Raw genomic sequence first — 14,782 nt, forward strand, 5'->3', positions numbered from 1 at the left:
CGTATGTACTCGGTGCATGAATACACATAATAAGTAGTAAAAATATATCTTACCTGATAATTGAGCCATTTCGCACTCACGAAAAGTAATAATAACAATAACAAGAATAAATAACAATAACGAAAACAACAAAATAACGAGTAACAAGAACAATATCGAACAGAACAAAGGAATCGCACGTGGTACTGTTTAAGCCTGGCATCCAAACTCAAATGATAAAGATTCAGCGCCGCGTTCGTCTACGTCACACTTGGCTTGGCGCTACTATCCACGTTGCCAACTTGACGAGATGTATAGCCAAAATAAGCCTACAAATCTCGAAAATCACTGCATACCTCCACCAACTATTGGTCCCCACCATGGTCGCGTTGTCCCCACTTTCCGGCCGAGGGAAAAGTTATAGCACCGCTGCGCGATATTTAAAATATGTAGTGTCAAATGAGGCAAACATGATCGATCATCCTTGTGTGTGTTAAATTCCTCAATTCTAAACTAATTTCTCAGTCCTCTTCTGTATTTTGATATTCACCGTAACGTCAGTTGACGATTGGCAAGTCTGCAGCGTCTGCAGCAGATCGGTAAGCGAAATGTGGAAAGTATAATGGTGTAGTGCTAAACGATTTTATTTGCGTAATTTTTCTTATCTGTGATTCCTTTATTCGTTCATAAAAGGAGAATCCCGATAAATATGAGGAGTTCGTGTAAATCTCTTCACGTTAATGCTAGACTGCCTTCAGTTTCAATAGTCGACTATGTAAGTAGTCCGGAATGCATAGCGATTAGTGATGATTCAAATGATATGTTCGACTATTATTTCGAGAACGAGGACACTATACACTCTTCTATTAAAAACAGAAGTTATAACCTTGTGAAGGATACAGTTACAGAAAATTCGCAGCAAGATAGTGATGATACAGATAGTGTCATAGAGATTGAAAGCCAACAAAAGTCTACCAACTTCATAAGAACTCAAATGCGAAAGAAAACGTCTAATAGAACGAAATTTTTGCGCACTTTATCAGAAAACGATCATACTTCTAATGGGTCTGGAATAAACAATATTTCAAATAAAACATTAACTGAAGACGCTATAACTATATCTAAACTTTTGTCAAAATATAATTTCAATCGAATATTCGAAGCATTATGTCAAAATAGACACGCAAAAAATTATATAGAACTTACACTTTGGGATTTATTACCTATGAAAAGGCCTCCTGTGCAAAGAATAACTAATGAAAATAATTTTGGTTCACAATTCACATCAGTCGATTCATTAATAGAAGAGGTATTACGTGCCAGTATTTCAGGAGATAATCCTATACAACATAAAGAGGATATTATTGCGGGTACTAAGAGGAAAGTAATTACTACTAATAAAAGAGATAAGGAAGAGAATAATAAAGAGAACAGCATGTTGTTTCAAAATGATGAAAATTGGATCTATGATGTACTGCAATTATACGTAGAATTAACATGTAGATTTCCTAATGTCGACCAGCAGTGGCTAAATAATTTGACTAGAACGTATAAACACCCGAAACAAAATGCTACTTTTGATGAAAAGTTAAAGAATCTGATCAGCATCGTTGAAAAAGACGCTACCGAATTACAATCGGAATATGTTGCCGACATAGACGAAAAGTTTATATATCTATCGAACATTTTTCAAAACGCGGACCCCGATTACTTGAAAAAAGTGGTTGCAAGAACGCGCGGCGATGTCGAAGCATTACAAGAGTTCATCCAAACGCAAATAGAAACGCCTACTTATATAACGAAAGAAGAGAAGTTGAAGCGAAAGAACATCGCAAGATATACTATAAACTTCAATGTGAAACAATTTTTGGAAGCAATTCCGGATCCGATCGAATTCTTTGAAAATCAGAATAGGAAATGTGTATACAATGCGGAAGCATTTGAATTTCTTAAATTCCAGTTTAAACAATTTGAGGTATTTTCATTATTTTTTAAATTCAATATTATGTATCTCCTTTACGTATCAGATGCAAATCATGATTTACACAAACATTTTCAACTTACATCTCGTAGGAAACGACTATAACAGATGTATATACACAAAATAAGTATAATTTAACTTTAACTGCATGTGCATTGCGAACGAAAGTACCAGATAAAAGAAATAACCATGAATCGTCGTGGAAGAAAAAAGCATCGGAAAATATTCCTTTGTTGCAAGAGGTTGCTTATATAGTACGCAAGACGCAAATTGACGAGGAATTTAATAGGTTGAAGGAAATAGAAAGGAAAGAACTCGACTTATTAATAGTAAATTCGTACATCCTAATAGTTGCTGTAGTCAATCACAAAAGTCTCAATACAGTCTAGCATCTAAATCTTATTTGTCAAATTTTTTAAATTTGATGTATATGGATTTCTGTGACTGACCGCACATTGAAAGATGAAAAGAGAAATAGGATGATTGATTTGATTATTTGTTCTAAAAGCGGATGAATGAGTTCTTGGAGTGCCAGTGTTGTTACACTGAATGCATTCCATCGAAGTGTTTGACATGCGACGATGGACACGTATTTTGCGATTTGTGCGTTCAAAGAGGAGCCGAAGTAAAAATGGGACAAGGGACTACACGCGTCTCATGCTTTGATTCCGACTGCACCAGTGAATTCAGTCTCACGACGCTTCAAAAAGCGTTGAAACCGATGGTGTTCAGTCTCCTTCTACGTAAGAGGCAGGAGGCAGAGGTACTGGCTGCTGGCCTGGAGGGTTTAGTTGCATGCCCGTTTTGTTATTTCGCATCAATACCTCCAGTGGAGGATAAAATTTTCAAGTGCCTCAATCCCGATTGCATGAAAGAGTCATGCCGGTAAGTTTATTAGAAAAATATATCAATGATACTTTCCGTTTTTAGAATTAAATATAGACTGAAGTAAACTTTATTTTTTCAAAATTGTAAAGAAATTCGAAGAATTTGTAAATTATCTTAGATATTTATATTTTAGAATTTCTACAGATATGTTTGTTCCTTTCAAATACATATTGTACAAATATGTTCGTTACTTTCAAATAGGTATTGTAAACGAATTAATCATTTACCACTTAAATGCTACGAAGTGCAATCTGACAAAGCTCGCTTACTTCTGGAAGAGAAAATGACAGAGGCACTTGTGCGTAAATGTTATAATTGTGGTAGTCCATATATCAAGGAGGATGGGTGTAATAGAATCACGTGTTCATGTGGCTCAGAGATGTGTTACATATGTGGTATAGCGATCAGTGGGTACGACCACTTCGATCAGTAAGTATCGATGAGAAATGCAATTTTGTCTTTTCCCACTTTTGAACAGCTTTATTATATTTTTTATCAAAAATTCTTTTATTGTCTATGTCTGTTGACTAATAGAACTAACAGTAAGTATTGTTTTGTGTGTTAACATAAAGAAATGGACGTTGTCAGAGGCACAGCGATCCTAATACAGACGCTGCGACGGTACAAGTAGTCGCTAAAAAAGTTGCGCAGCATTTAAGAGAAGGAGACCCAAACGTAGACATAGACCTAAATAGTCTTCTAACGCATATGCCGTTGGCATCTGATGACGTGGCTATTTCGGTAAAATTATACCTTGCATGACATTACGTTAAAAAAGTCGCATATCATAACAATGATATTAAATCCTTTTCTATTTCCAATACCTTTAGGAACGTGTGGAGAAGGTTGCTCAACTGGACAAGTAGTGTTTTAGAACATAGGTTTAATATTATTAAGCTGTTAATAATTATTTAAGAAATACCAAATATTGTTATTTATAAACGTAAGTGCCAAGCAAATTTTATTTCACAGATATATGTATATGATACAGATGTAGGAAGGATTACTCAACAGTTTTGTTTCTGTAACTCGTAATAGCTAATTGAGCATTTCAGTTTTCATTTTATCATTAAATTCTTATCTTTATTTGTATCATTAGGTTTTCTCTCATTCGTTTTTACTTTCTTGTAAATTAAAATAATAAAAAATGTTGACGTATGTTTTTTTATTTATTATTTTATGTATCTGTTTAGTACATTTTAAAAAATAAACTTTCTGTGAATTCTAGACCCTGAATATCTTATCTAATCGTCGTCTCCTATTCTAATATCGATAATCCCTTCCCCTCCATGATAATGCGGAGACGTAGTTATTACGGGCTCGTAGGTAGTAACAGGTATCGGTGAAGTTGCTACAACTTTTCCATCATTATTCGAATTATCCTTCTCATTGTTATTCTTCATATTATCAAAGTCTGTTTTATCAGACATTCCATTACAAGGATTCGGATTATTATTACTCATTTCATTTCGAAATCTGTCTTGCTTCAGATCGATGAGAGTCATCAATTGTGATTCAGTCAGCTCGCTAATTATCTATGAATAATTATGTAAAATATTTTACGTCGTTTAAAACTAATTTGGTTAGAATTGTTTTAAGTTACAAGTTAATTAAAACTCACGATATCGCTCGTTCCTGGGTTACGACAAATCGACGCGAGAGTGCAATCCTGCTTCATTGAGAATAAATTCTCTAACAATTGACAGCGTTGCGATTGTGTGTAATCCGGCTCGCCGAAGCCATGATTGTGATCGTGCACCCGCTTTGGCGGTTGAGGTACGAATCTCCGATTCCAAGCTGATGACAGAGGCGGCCAACCGCCCCAAAAAGGATCGGCGTTCGCCACCGATATTAACAGGAACACAGCTATAATTCCCTTCATCTTTTGAGGAATACGAACGTACCAGATTACCTGAAATGGTCCAAAAGATGAACACAGTAACAATTTGCCACTAATAAAAGTATATATGCGAAATTGAATGATAGAAATCACGACCTGTCGCGATATACTGTGTTACAACGACCTGGTCGTGTAGAACTGACACTGATTTCTCAAGGAGGAAAAGAATTCCTTTTCTTTGTCCCTATAACCGGAAAACCAGGAACGTAAAGGAGCGGCTGTTAAACTCCATGACTCACGCGACTTGTTTCATTGCTTTTGCGCATCTTAAAAATACTGGTTCGTCTTGCATTCATTATACTCTAAAAAAAGTCCTCAAATTCTTTCATGCAAAAGTTAATAACGAATTTACGCATTACTCCATTTTCAAACAGAAAATTTTTCTCCTCCTGCCGCTGTCTGTCTCATCGATTGACCGTATTGCATGAAAGAGATAAATTTATTTACATAACGTGATGCAATTCAAAGGAAATGTATAAAGAGTAATATGTGTGTTGATGAAAGTCATCTCTCATGAAGATAGATAAAAGAAATTGTCTAAACATTTGCGCAACCTTTTAAAACCACTTTTGTGTACATACGTCTTACCTTCGAAATTAACTCCTAGGATTCGTAAGCACTATTAATTATACGTGATCCTCTACCTTCAGAACGACCAGGGCCGTTGTCGTTCGTACAATAATGATATCGACCGAAACAATGCTTTTTAATAGCGAATCATTGTTATTTATTGTGATTTATGTAGATGAGTCGCAATTCATTAACTCGCTCGTGGCATAGGTCGGCGGGTCGGCGATTTGCAAATCCATTGCGATTGAATGAAAACATGAAGAAAGTTTTCTTTAAGTTTGCTATTATCCAGCAAGAATGTCGATGACGAATGTTCTCTATAAAGACGTGAAGCATAAAGCTTAAAATAGAATAAATCGAGTAAAATATCGCTGTTTGATTGACTGTCTTCAAAATTTCGACACGCGACCTTAATTTCTTTCCCATTATATTACATTTATTGTATTTAAATTTTTTCTGAGAAACTCGAGATTCTCAAATTTTATTTATCGACTGTTTGCATTCGAAACGTAGGACTTTCGATTTTTTAAAGTAAACAATAGGAAACGTGGAATGAGACGGTGTGGGAAAGTTCAGGGACGAGGTTGAGGTTTATTTCGCAATGGCTTCGTTCGTCAAAGCATAATCGATTAACGAAATTTAAATATTAATCTTTGCACAGAAGTTCTGCGTAGTAGATGCTTTGCGTGTAAAAAAAAAACTGTATTTTCTTAAAGGATTACAGAAAAAGTAGCAAAAGTAAAAGTCAGCAAAGCGGACGGTCTTTGTTCTCAGTTTTCAGCTTCTCTTGCTCCTTCGAATGTGGAGGATACTCCTTCTGACTTTCGTTATCATTCGGCGTGGGTTCGTTCCGTGCGATCATCAACTGTCGTAATTTCTCGTTATCGTTCTTACGGAAATAAGCTTCCTCTAAAACGAACGTAGTGGTCATAAGGATTGACACCCCAGCGAAGATCACCCACATGATCAGTTCCACGGCTACCTGAACGAATCATCAACGGAACATTCAATTATAAAATAGAACGGCTAATTAAATGAGAAATGATACTCTTATTACGCATCATTCGATACACTATTTTGATACCGTAATAATTTACGGCGTTTCAGTCAGGCGTTGACAATGCCAAAAATGAAGTTTTATTACTGTTCATAAATCGAGTATGGAGGGGTTAATAAATGTCCTGAGGGGATAATTTACTTCTACGACGGCTTTCAGTATGATTTTCAAACGGTCATTGGCGGACACCCATTGCCAGATCATGAATGGCAAGAGTATGACCAGTAGCATCGCATCGAGCACGTGTAATACGATCAGAGATATCGAATGGAACACCGACGATTTCCTCTGCGATTTTTGCCTAAAGTGTCACGTACGATATTTATTATCGTCGACGTATGTTGTCAAATCGTTAATTACCTGTTCTCCGATCTCTCCGCTTTTCCTTGAACCACCGCCTTGCCGTTCTTGCCATTCGATCGATTTTTCATGGTTAACGCCGCGTCGCACATGGTAAACGATTAGAATCAATCAGATGAAAGGATCTCCGAGGGACAATTTCTTTGTTGGTAACATAAAGGACTTTTTCTCGCTATATCTCATTCTAAATTTGTCCATTCGCACAAATTGAACAGCATAAAATGTAATCGAGCCAACGATGACATCGACATTTTTCAACTGTTTTCTACATGTAATTACAGTTTAGGTAAACATGAATAGAAAATGGTTAAACTTTATTCTTCTATAAAAATGGCATCATCTTATCAATCTAAATGATTACATCATTTACATGTTTTATTAAATTAATCACATCATATAAACGTTGAAAAATCTTATATTTTACTAAAAAATCGCGCGATATTACATCATGAATTATTGTTAATTAAATGAACCACTATCGAAATCTGCGGTTTCAGAAACGAATACCTCGCGCTAATACTAAGTTTATATATTTGGTACTTGGAACATTCTTCGACTGCCCCGGCGCTTTCGATCATTATTACACACGCGGCAATTCATTCCTCGTCCCCGAGAAACCGCTTTCTTCTTTTATGGCACAAAAGCGATGCTGACTCAATCGGTTAATTATTATGATAATTAGTCGTCTTCAAGGATCCCAGCGCGCAAACACGCGCCTCGATTACGCCCGTTCGCATAGCCACCGCTTTATCGCGCCTCCGTGCTTCCAGGCTCCCTGAAAAAAATATCTTCCTCATTCTTCTTGAAATTCATACATGAACACGCCGAGATTTCGTGTTATATAATATCAACAATGGTAAGAAAAGAATCACAGGCGTTTCAACAAGTTTCACTTTTTAAAAAAAGGGAAAGTATGTAATTTCAGACAAACTTCATTATTGAAGAACAATCAAGAACGTTTCCATCTTTTTCTGAATTTACAATATAAATGTTTCAGAAATTCATAATCAATTCATAAATTATTGAAGATATATGTTCATAGATTAAGATCCCGATTGTACCTTAGTTCCGATCGATGAACTCAGAAAACTGGTATTAATCGATTACGACGTGGTTTCGGACGAACCGGGAAACCACGATTGCCTATATGATTTCTTGTTCTATACTTCCTAGCCATCTGTTTCCTGTACGTGAACAAGGGCCTGAATACTTTCGAGTCTTGACCCTCCAAGTCCGTCTCCTGACCCTTAATAGATTCGTGTTCTTTCGGTTCTACTTTCGCATCGATGGATCTGTACACTCTGATGACAGATCCTTCGGCTCTCTGCGGCTGCGGCTTGGATTCGTGAACTGGAGGATTTCCACTTTCGATCTGACCGTTCACAACTAAATGTTCCTTCGATTTTCCATAAGCTTCTACCTGTAATTTCGTTAACGATGAAATCGAAGGTATACATGTGTTTTATCCTTCATTATTCTTTCTATTTGCAAACAATATTTTAATCTTTTTGTATGAAAGTGGCATTACTCGGTTATGAATAAATTATTATTATCATTTGTAATAAAAATCTCACCGAGCGAGCAACTCTCATTGCATTCTGCCTTGGAGTTGTATTCTGCAGTTGCATCTCGGCCTGGCTATCATTCAATTGATCCGATTTCGTCGTCGTATATGATTTATATTTGGGAATTTGCTCGTTAACACGAATTTTATCAACCTTGCCGTCAAATCCATGTTGATTTTCAATATGCAGTCTTCTAAATTGGCTGTTTGGTCTAAATCTCTTCGGCACTCTAGCTGGCACGTTTTCCACCGTCCTCAAACTCGCCACAGGAGAACCAGACAGTTCCAGGGCAGACGCATCATGTAATTCCCTTGCATTCACGTCAAAAGACGCTACCACACAAAGTACCTGTAAAATAATATATTAAGAACGGAAAACTGAAGTTATTGTAGCGTTCAAACATTTAAAAAATGATTTCTCTTCTCAAAATTTGAATGAAAAAAAAGAATCGTAGGACACAAAACACTTCTTCTTACCAAAAGCGCGGTCCACATCGTCGTTCAATGTTTCACTTGGCAGTCTGACGTATTGGGACACGTTACCTCCGACACTTGGATCACGATTGAGAGAACAGATTGAACGAGCATCGGTTATATACCACGTGGCGGGTTTCCTGAGGAACGCGATTACAAGCGAGCTACGAAGAGGTGCGAGACTTCCAGTTTAGATGTGAGTCACCTTCGAGAACGACGATCCTTAGGAAAAAGGAAGGGAAAGAGGGTCATCCTGACTCGTTTATCCTTCCCGACTGGCTTCGAAAGTGCGAACACCTTGAATATTTTCTCGCCTGTAGCTTTTAATTCGACGTAGTGTGATAGCGGTACCATTTGTAAATTCTTTTTAGGACCCGAGATTTTTATGGAAATGAGGGATTCTATGCCGAATTGAATTATTCATTTGCCTGATTCAGTCGCTTTTAACTTTAGTATAGAACTGCTGACATTATTTCTTATGGCTTTTTAATGAACATATATAACATATAATTTAACAGCATCATCAATCATCATCAATCATCATTTATTTGATTTTCATTACTTTTCACGTTGCTCAATTGTGAAAACAAATCTCCACCTCATTTCGCACCTTGAGAATTTCGCGGATGATCCCATTTGTTCCTTGAATTAGCATGAGAAATCATTCTTCTGCAATGATTCAGCAAAACGTGTTAATTCGACTCAGTGGTCGTTTAACACACCCCCTGGCATTCGCTCGACATTTTCGTTGAATGGAATACCGAACAAACGAGTGACTAACTATATTGTTAACGACGTCGCGTTAATTTCAGATCGTAACGCGTTTATTAAGTATCGTTCGCAGAAAACTGGTTTGCGGGTCTTCCGCGAACACGTTTTACCACATAAACATCGTTAATCTTTCTGGTGAACCCGATCGGTGAAGTGAAATCTTATTGAGAAAACATGTACGCATGATTAATAGTCTTCCTCAACTTTTTTTGCTAGATTAAGGTCAGGTATCAATACTAATGTTGAGATTACTGTAATAATTTATGGGAACTAATATTTAAAAGAACGATTATATGATTATGAATATTTAAAGAGAATTAAATATTGATTCGCATAAATGACTTCAATTGAGAGATTTATAATTGTTGTGAATTTCAAGGAAGTAGAATTAATTTTCACCGGAAATAATGACGAGGTCTTTATTCCTTGATGGCCTCGTCAAACGTTTATAATAGTCTCTAATACTCTTGATAGCCTTAAGGTGATTCTGTACTTTCTATTTTCTCTATATTTGAATTGAATCCAAGGGATAAGTAGTAACAACAAGTAAATAGTTTATTGTCATAATATAACAAAAATTCTATAAATATATTATATAGATACTCATCTACATATTACAAAAAAATACTACAAAAAATTCAACAGAGAATTATAATAGTTTATCTAATATATAACACATTAGGTTGATTTCATAAATAATACAGGTACAATTTTTTGAAAAATGTAATATAGCCAATTATTTATTTCCTCATTGCTCAGCTTTTCTATTTTAGTCGTCAAACGTTTCTCATCTTCAATTCTTTAACACAAAGTTTATAGCTAAACAAGTTTGTTTCATTAAAAAGTCTTCTCTTCTCGACTATCCATCTTCCCCGGTTGTCTTGAAGTTTCTCGCTCAATCCACTTCATTTCTAATAACCGTCGTACCGAGTTCTGTAATTAGAAGATCGTCTCGGATAATAATTAGACGCGGAGCCTAACCGTCGATTGTTCTCCTGACGGTATCTAAACAGCGGCCTAAATATAATATCTTCTGCTACGTCCATGTCACCTGTTTCTTCGCCTTGATCATCCGTTAATGGAACCAGGTTCCATTGAGGCACCACAACCGGCGTCAGGATCGCCTCCGTTGCTAAGCTCGGCACCACCTCGTCCACGTACAACGAGATCGGAGAACTTCCAGGCGGCGAAGCAATCTAGAAATGAAAATAATTTTCTTTTCTATTGACGATTTATGTGAAACTGTTGCTTTTTATTTGAATGCCAGTATTGGAATTTATCTGATTTCCTTCTGTTAGAATGTTAGAAGATAGTCGATGTCAATTTTCGAAATTATTAATAAAAAATATACCTCAGGTGTCGGTTTCCAATAATAATTAGTGTTAACCGTTAACGAACTCCCATCGACGAAATCTTGAGCCTCCTTTTGAATCCGATCACTATTATCCTTCAAGAATTGAACTTGATTGTTCACTGGAACGTCGACGATTGGTTGATTAGGAAGGATAGCAACGATGGGACTCTTCACTTTCCCCTTATCGGCGTTCGTGGGGTCGATGACCGCCACGATCGGCACCGCAATCTTTTTCTCGGTGTCTTCCGGTTCCAGTAAAGCCGATCCGTGACTAAGCTCATTTTTTAAGAATTCTGTCCCGCTTTTACGTTTCTCACTCAACTCGTCTCGTTCCTCTCTATTTTCATCTTCCTAAATGGAGTTAATTTAATTGTTAAAATTAAATTGATTTATTGCAATTAAAGTGCCATTAATAATGCGTCTAATAATTTGTTTGATCATTCTTATATCAATTTATATAATCAATTCTTTTTATAAAAGAAAGTAATGTCCTTTTTAGGAATGTCCTTTGATGTCGTGATTCATTCAATTGATTGAATATAATTGATTCTTGTGAAAATGCGACTTCAGAATATTCTATCATCAGTAGAAATCTCTGATCAGATGGAATGTGTTTATTGAATTACTGTACATTACCTCTGGCGTGTATTCACTTGCGTATTCCTCGAAGAATGCCTGGTTCCCAGCCGTGGACGTCTCCCGAGCCTCTGCTTGCTTGACTTCGGTTATGTTCTTTCGCACGTCCTCCAAATTTTCAGTCGGAACCACGAGAAGGTGTTCGCGTTTCGAGAGCACCTTTAAAAGAAGCAATCAAATTTCAAAAAGAATAATGACAGAGTATCAATATTTCCATTAAAAAGAAAAACCAGTGGAGTCTTAACTCTCCCAACTGATTAAAAATCAATTCAGTATCAATTTAGAATCAAATGAAGAAGATTGCGTAATCTTGCTCGCACTAACCGTTTTGGGATCGGTAGCTGGCATTATGAATACATGTTTCTTCACGACGAGTCCATTTAATGAACCATTGTTCACCGCGTTGTGCACGGCATCCTGGACGACGGGGTCCTGAACAACGGCGGCTATCGTCTCGTTCTTATCGCGCGGATCCGGTGGTAGCAAACCCTCCACATCTTCGGGGGTCAAAGCTTTTGCCGTTGAAGATCTCGCGTAAAGAATTAAGATGAAGCAGGAAGTAAAAATGGTCATCTGAAAAAATAGAATGGAATGACATTGTACGTTAAAGTATTGCACAATGTGAACGCAATGATCTACTAAGATGATCTAACATGGTGCAATAAAAGTTTCGTCTGATTGTAAAGTTATTTCCTTAATTTACTTATCAAATTATTTGTTTTTTTATTCATTTTTTAATACCAGTTTGTACATCATTGCTGTAGTCACAAGGTGCGTCACAGGATTCTGGGTGTTTCTCAGGTTTCTTCAGTTCCCTGCTATTCGACCAAACTCCTTTTTGACTCTGACTAGTGATAACGGTCCGCTCACGTTTTATACCAGATACCGAAAGAATTATCGTTGTCCTGCTAACAAATGTGAATATCAACCTTGCGGTACATCACTTCGACTGCACCTTGAACCTGTCACGAAAGAATTAAATATTTTGCGTTTAGATCTACTTTTGAACTGCGATTTTTAGTTAGAAATTAATCTGAAGTTGATCTTATCCTTAATGCAAAATATGTACAGTGACTATTAATAACTTTCTCAGATACATGATATGAAAATTTTTATGTTGAAGCTTGTTATTTGTTTTGTAATTTTTTTAAGAGATATTTTCAGTTCTAATTAAGATTAGATTATGTATTTTAGAAGTGATTTTTATTTGATAGATTATGTATTAGATTTATGTATGCATATAGAATGTCGAAATGGAAGATAATTGGAAGCTCGTGCGAAGGACAGATTTCATTCTCGTTATCAAATGTTCTGGAAATACACGTAGTTAAATATTGCAATTTACAATAAGCAAAGATTAAAACGCAATCTTTTTATTAAGTAAAAATTTGATGTTCTATATTTATCAGGCGCTAAAAAAGTATTCTATTTTTGGTGCAACCTTCAGTTTAGATTTCCGAATATTCGTTTTTCAAAAGCAATAAGCCAGACACTGCGTCAGCAAAACGTCATTCTGGAACGTATCGGACTCCTTTTGACACTAATTTCGCAGTTAGTACGCAGTTAATAATACTGTTTAGCGAACAATTTAACGACCGTTCTACTATACAGCCGGCTATAAAAGACGGAACACCGCCTTCCGGTTCAACAGTTACAATTTAGCTATCTCGTATTCTCAACTTTGAACCGACCATTAACAATAAAAAAAATGGATTGTCACGTTTACTTGTTCAGTCTAATTTGTATATTAAAAATGTTTCAACAATTGGAATGCGCTCCAACGACTTTAAATATTCCTGAGCTAAATGCAAGTTCAACGAAAAGTGACGACACTTTCAAGAATGGAATAAATTCAACAATTGTTAACTCGTCAACAAGTTCTGGAAAGAAAAATGAAGTTTCAACTACGGAGTCATCAGACGAGGGTTTGGAACGAATTGTGAACACTAAAAATGGGGAGGACGAAAATCAAGAAAGATCTCTAGTACAAGAGAAGTTAAGCAACAATCCAATGTCTTGGAGTCGTGTTAAACGAGATGAAGAAGACGATGAAGAGCCACCGTGTTCGCAAGACGACAGTGCAATTCAGACCGTGGATAATTCATCAGAAGATGAGACTGGGGAGGAAGAAGACTCATCAAGTGATACTAATGAAGAACCCTTTGGACAATCTGATTCATCGGATACCGAAGATAGGGAGGAGAGAAGCGCGTTCTTTGAAGGGGCTGAAGACAGAAGTAGATCCTTGTCTTCATGGTACGGGGCGCCATCGTTTGGTAGAAGATATTGGTCGAGTAACGAAAGGCGTCGAAAATTTTTAACAATTCCTATATTCACTGGCAGATAGCTTGTGCGTCAAGGAAAAATGTATTGACTATTTTTCAACATGTGTAATATATTTCTATTTATTTACAATGCTGTTTTATGTAATTAGATAATAATTTATTTGAAGAGATTTGAAAGTGGAGGAGAGGTGTGATAAGAAAAAATAAATTCAGTATGTTTTAATACGTATATTTTTATTCATTTACAATTAGTAGTTTATTTTGAAGAGATTCGAAAGTGAAGGAGTTGTGTGTTAAGAAAAAATAAATTCGCTATGTTTGAATATGTACATTTTTATTCGTCTGCAATTAATAATTTATTCGAAGAGATTCAGTGGATAGAAAATTTAAAGAATTGTTGTTTGTAAATGAGATTCTAAATATACTACTGTAACTGTAATTATTCTCACGTATGTAGATATTATAAATATATGTATGTACATATTTACCATTAAAAAAATTCGACATCTACACTTGACAAAAGTTTTATTCAATTGCAACCGATTGAAGAAAAAAGGTAATCCCTCTCTATTTAATTGATTTGTGATTTTACGTACAAAGTCTGTTGTTTAAAGTTTCGGAGATCGGAGACATCTTGTTGTTATAAGTAGACTGCGAATCTTTATGCAAAACAAACCATTTGTAATATCAACGTAGAAAATGAACTATAAATAGGAATTTCTTTTAAAAAAAATAATATTCATTTCACTTTTTATATTTTGTGTGACATTAAATGAATATTTTATATTTTCTGTACATACAATTTTTCTATAAATGTATAAAATCCGCAGATTAGTTAAGATATATTTTATAAGACAGACTAAGGTTTATTTGAAACATTTCGTTAAACGACTTACAGTTTGGGAAATAATTGCATATGTAACTTAAGTGGGATACCGTATATAGTATACATTTGTTAGGTTT

The 14,782-nt window shown here is 35.8% G+C and overlaps 5 protein-coding genes across 8 annotated transcripts; 1 reads left to right on the forward strand and 4 right to left on the reverse strand.

The window, feature by feature from the left end:
• The first annotated feature begins 385 nt into the window (after nucleotides 1-385).
• LOC108628427 (uncharacterized) lies at nucleotides 386-3,916 on the forward strand. Of its 2 annotated transcripts, XM_018030334.2 has the most exons (7): nucleotides 386-578; nucleotides 673-1,954; nucleotides 2,053-2,289; nucleotides 2,469-2,845; nucleotides 3,050-3,277; nucleotides 3,421-3,589; nucleotides 3,679-3,916. In XM_018030334.2, exons 2-7 carry the CDS (start codon nucleotides 689-691, stop codon nucleotides 3,712-3,714), a joined length of 2,313 nt encoding a protein of 770 aa, XP_017885823.2. In that variant the 5' UTR covers nucleotides 386-578; nucleotides 673-688; the 3' UTR covers nucleotides 3,715-3,916. The 2 variants fall into 2 exon arrangements, with proteins under 2 accessions (XP_017885823.2, XP_026672352.1); XM_026816551.1 differs by lacking the exon at nucleotides 3,679-3,916 and having other exon boundaries at nucleotides 388-1,954; nucleotides 3,383-3,499.
• Nucleotides 3,917-3,998: 82 nt separating this feature from the next.
• Nucleotides 3,999-5,418, reverse strand: LOC108628429 (uncharacterized). 3 transcript variants are annotated; one of them, XM_026816554.1, is made up of 4 exons: nucleotides 5,337-5,387; nucleotides 4,845-4,932; nucleotides 4,470-4,760; nucleotides 3,999-4,383 (listed from the first exon to the last, which is right to left on the reverse strand). In XM_026816554.1, exons 3-4 carry the CDS (start codon nucleotides 4,728-4,730, stop codon nucleotides 4,093-4,095), a joined length of 552 nt encoding a protein of 183 aa, XP_026672355.1. In that variant the 5' UTR covers nucleotides 4,731-4,760; nucleotides 4,845-4,932; nucleotides 5,337-5,387; the 3' UTR covers nucleotides 3,999-4,092. The 3 variants fall into 3 exon arrangements, with proteins under 3 accessions (XP_026672355.1, XP_026672356.1, XP_017885824.1); XM_026816555.1 differs by lacking the exon at nucleotides 4,845-4,932 and having other exon boundaries at nucleotides 5,337-5,418; XM_018030335.2 differs by lacking the exon at nucleotides 5,337-5,387 and having other exon boundaries at nucleotides 4,845-4,985.
• Nucleotides 5,419-6,063: 645 nt separating this feature from the next.
• Nucleotides 6,064-6,806, reverse strand: LOC108628430 (uncharacterized). Its single transcript, XM_018030336.1, has 3 exons — nucleotides 6,736-6,806; nucleotides 6,517-6,676; nucleotides 6,064-6,300 (listed from the first exon to the last, which is right to left on the reverse strand). Exons 1-3 carry the CDS (start codon nucleotides 6,804-6,806, stop codon nucleotides 6,064-6,066), a joined length of 468 nt encoding a protein of 155 aa, XP_017885825.1.
• Nucleotides 6,807-7,032: 226 nt separating this feature from the next.
• Nucleotides 7,033-8,881, reverse strand: LOC108628452 (uncharacterized). Its single transcript, XM_018030371.2, has 4 exons — nucleotides 8,777-8,881; nucleotides 8,310-8,648; nucleotides 7,797-8,155; nucleotides 7,033-7,510 (listed from the first exon to the last, which is right to left on the reverse strand). The coding sequence occupies exons 1-3, from the start codon at nucleotides 8,792-8,794 to the stop codon at nucleotides 7,817-7,819; spliced, it is 696 nt and encodes a 231-aa protein (XP_017885860.1). The 5' UTR covers nucleotides 8,795-8,881; the 3' UTR covers nucleotides 7,033-7,510; nucleotides 7,797-7,816.
• Nucleotides 8,882-10,297: 1,416 nt separating this feature from the next.
• LOC108628431 (uncharacterized) lies at nucleotides 10,298-12,290 on the reverse strand. Its single transcript, XM_026816489.1, has 6 exons — nucleotides 12,276-12,290; nucleotides 11,859-12,107; nucleotides 11,535-11,693; nucleotides 10,896-11,249; nucleotides 10,596-10,740; nucleotides 10,298-10,477 (listed from the first exon to the last, which is right to left on the reverse strand). The coding sequence occupies exons 1-6, from the start codon at nucleotides 12,288-12,290 to the stop codon at nucleotides 10,440-10,442; spliced, it is 960 nt and encodes a 319-aa protein (XP_026672290.1). The 3' UTR covers nucleotides 10,298-10,439.
• Between the last annotated feature and the right edge of the window lie 2,492 nt (nucleotides 12,291-14,782).

This window comes from Ceratina calcarata, unplaced genomic scaffold (genome assembly GCF_001652005.2).
Source record: "Ceratina calcarata isolate Rehan_Ccalc_2016 unplaced genomic scaffold, ASM165200v1 scaffold525.2, whole genome shotgun sequence".
NCBI lineage: Eukaryota > Metazoa > Arthropoda > Insecta > Hymenoptera > Apidae > Ceratina > Ceratina calcarata.

What these genes read in the sequence shown, in the direction of transcription:
- LOC108628429 (XM_026816555.1), bottom strand. Translation starts at nt 4,730, where the DNA reads ATGAAGGGAATTATAGCTGTGTTCCTGTTAATATCGGTGGCGAACGCC. An exon ending in ACCCAGGAACGAGCGATATC is followed by an intron (nt 4,384 to 4,469) that starts GTGAGTTTTAAT and finishes AATTATTCATAG; the next exon opens with ATAATTAGCGAGCTGACTGA.
- LOC108628452 (XM_018030371.2), bottom strand. An exon ending in CAATGAGAGTTGCTCGCTCG is followed by an intron (nt 8,156 to 8,309) that starts GTGAGATTTTTA and finishes ACGAAATTACAG; the next exon opens with GTAGAAGCTTATGGAAAATC.
- LOC108628430 (XM_018030336.1), bottom strand. Translation starts at nt 6,806, where the DNA reads ATGAAAAATCGATCGAATGGCAAGAACGGCAAGGCGGTGGTTCAAGGA. An exon ending in GCGGAGAGATCGGAGAACAG is followed by an intron (nt 6,677 to 6,735) that starts GTAATTAACGAT and finishes GTGACACTTTAG; the next exon opens with GCAAAAATCGCAGAGGAAAT. An exon ending in TACTGAAAGCCGTCGTAGAA is followed by an intron (nt 6,301 to 6,516) that starts GTAAATTATCCC and finishes TGATTCGTTCAG; the next exon opens with GTAGCCGTGGAACTGATCAT.
- LOC108628431 (XM_026816489.1), bottom strand. An exon ending in ATTGGAAACCGACACCTGAG is followed by an intron (nt 10,741 to 10,895) that starts GTATATTTTTTA and finishes TTTCATTTCTAG; the next exon opens with ATTGCTTCGCCGCCTGGAAG. An exon ending in TGATCAAGGCGAAGAAACAG is followed by an intron (nt 10,478 to 10,595) that starts GTGACATGGACG and finishes TTCTAATTACAG; the next exon opens with AACTCGGTACGACGGTTATT.
- LOC108628427 (XM_018030334.2), top strand. Translation starts at nt 689, where the DNA reads ATGAGGAGTTCGTGTAAATCTCTTCACGTTAATGCTAGACTGCCTTCA. An exon ending in AAGAACTCGACTTATTAATA is followed by an intron (nt 2,290 to 2,468) that starts GTAAATTCGTAC and finishes TTGTTCTAAAAG; the next exon opens with CGGATGAATGAGTTCTTGGA. An exon ending in TGCATGAAAGAGTCATGCCG is followed by an intron (nt 2,846 to 3,049) that starts GTAAGTTTATTA and finishes ACTTTCAAATAG; the next exon opens with GTATTGTAAACGAATTAATC.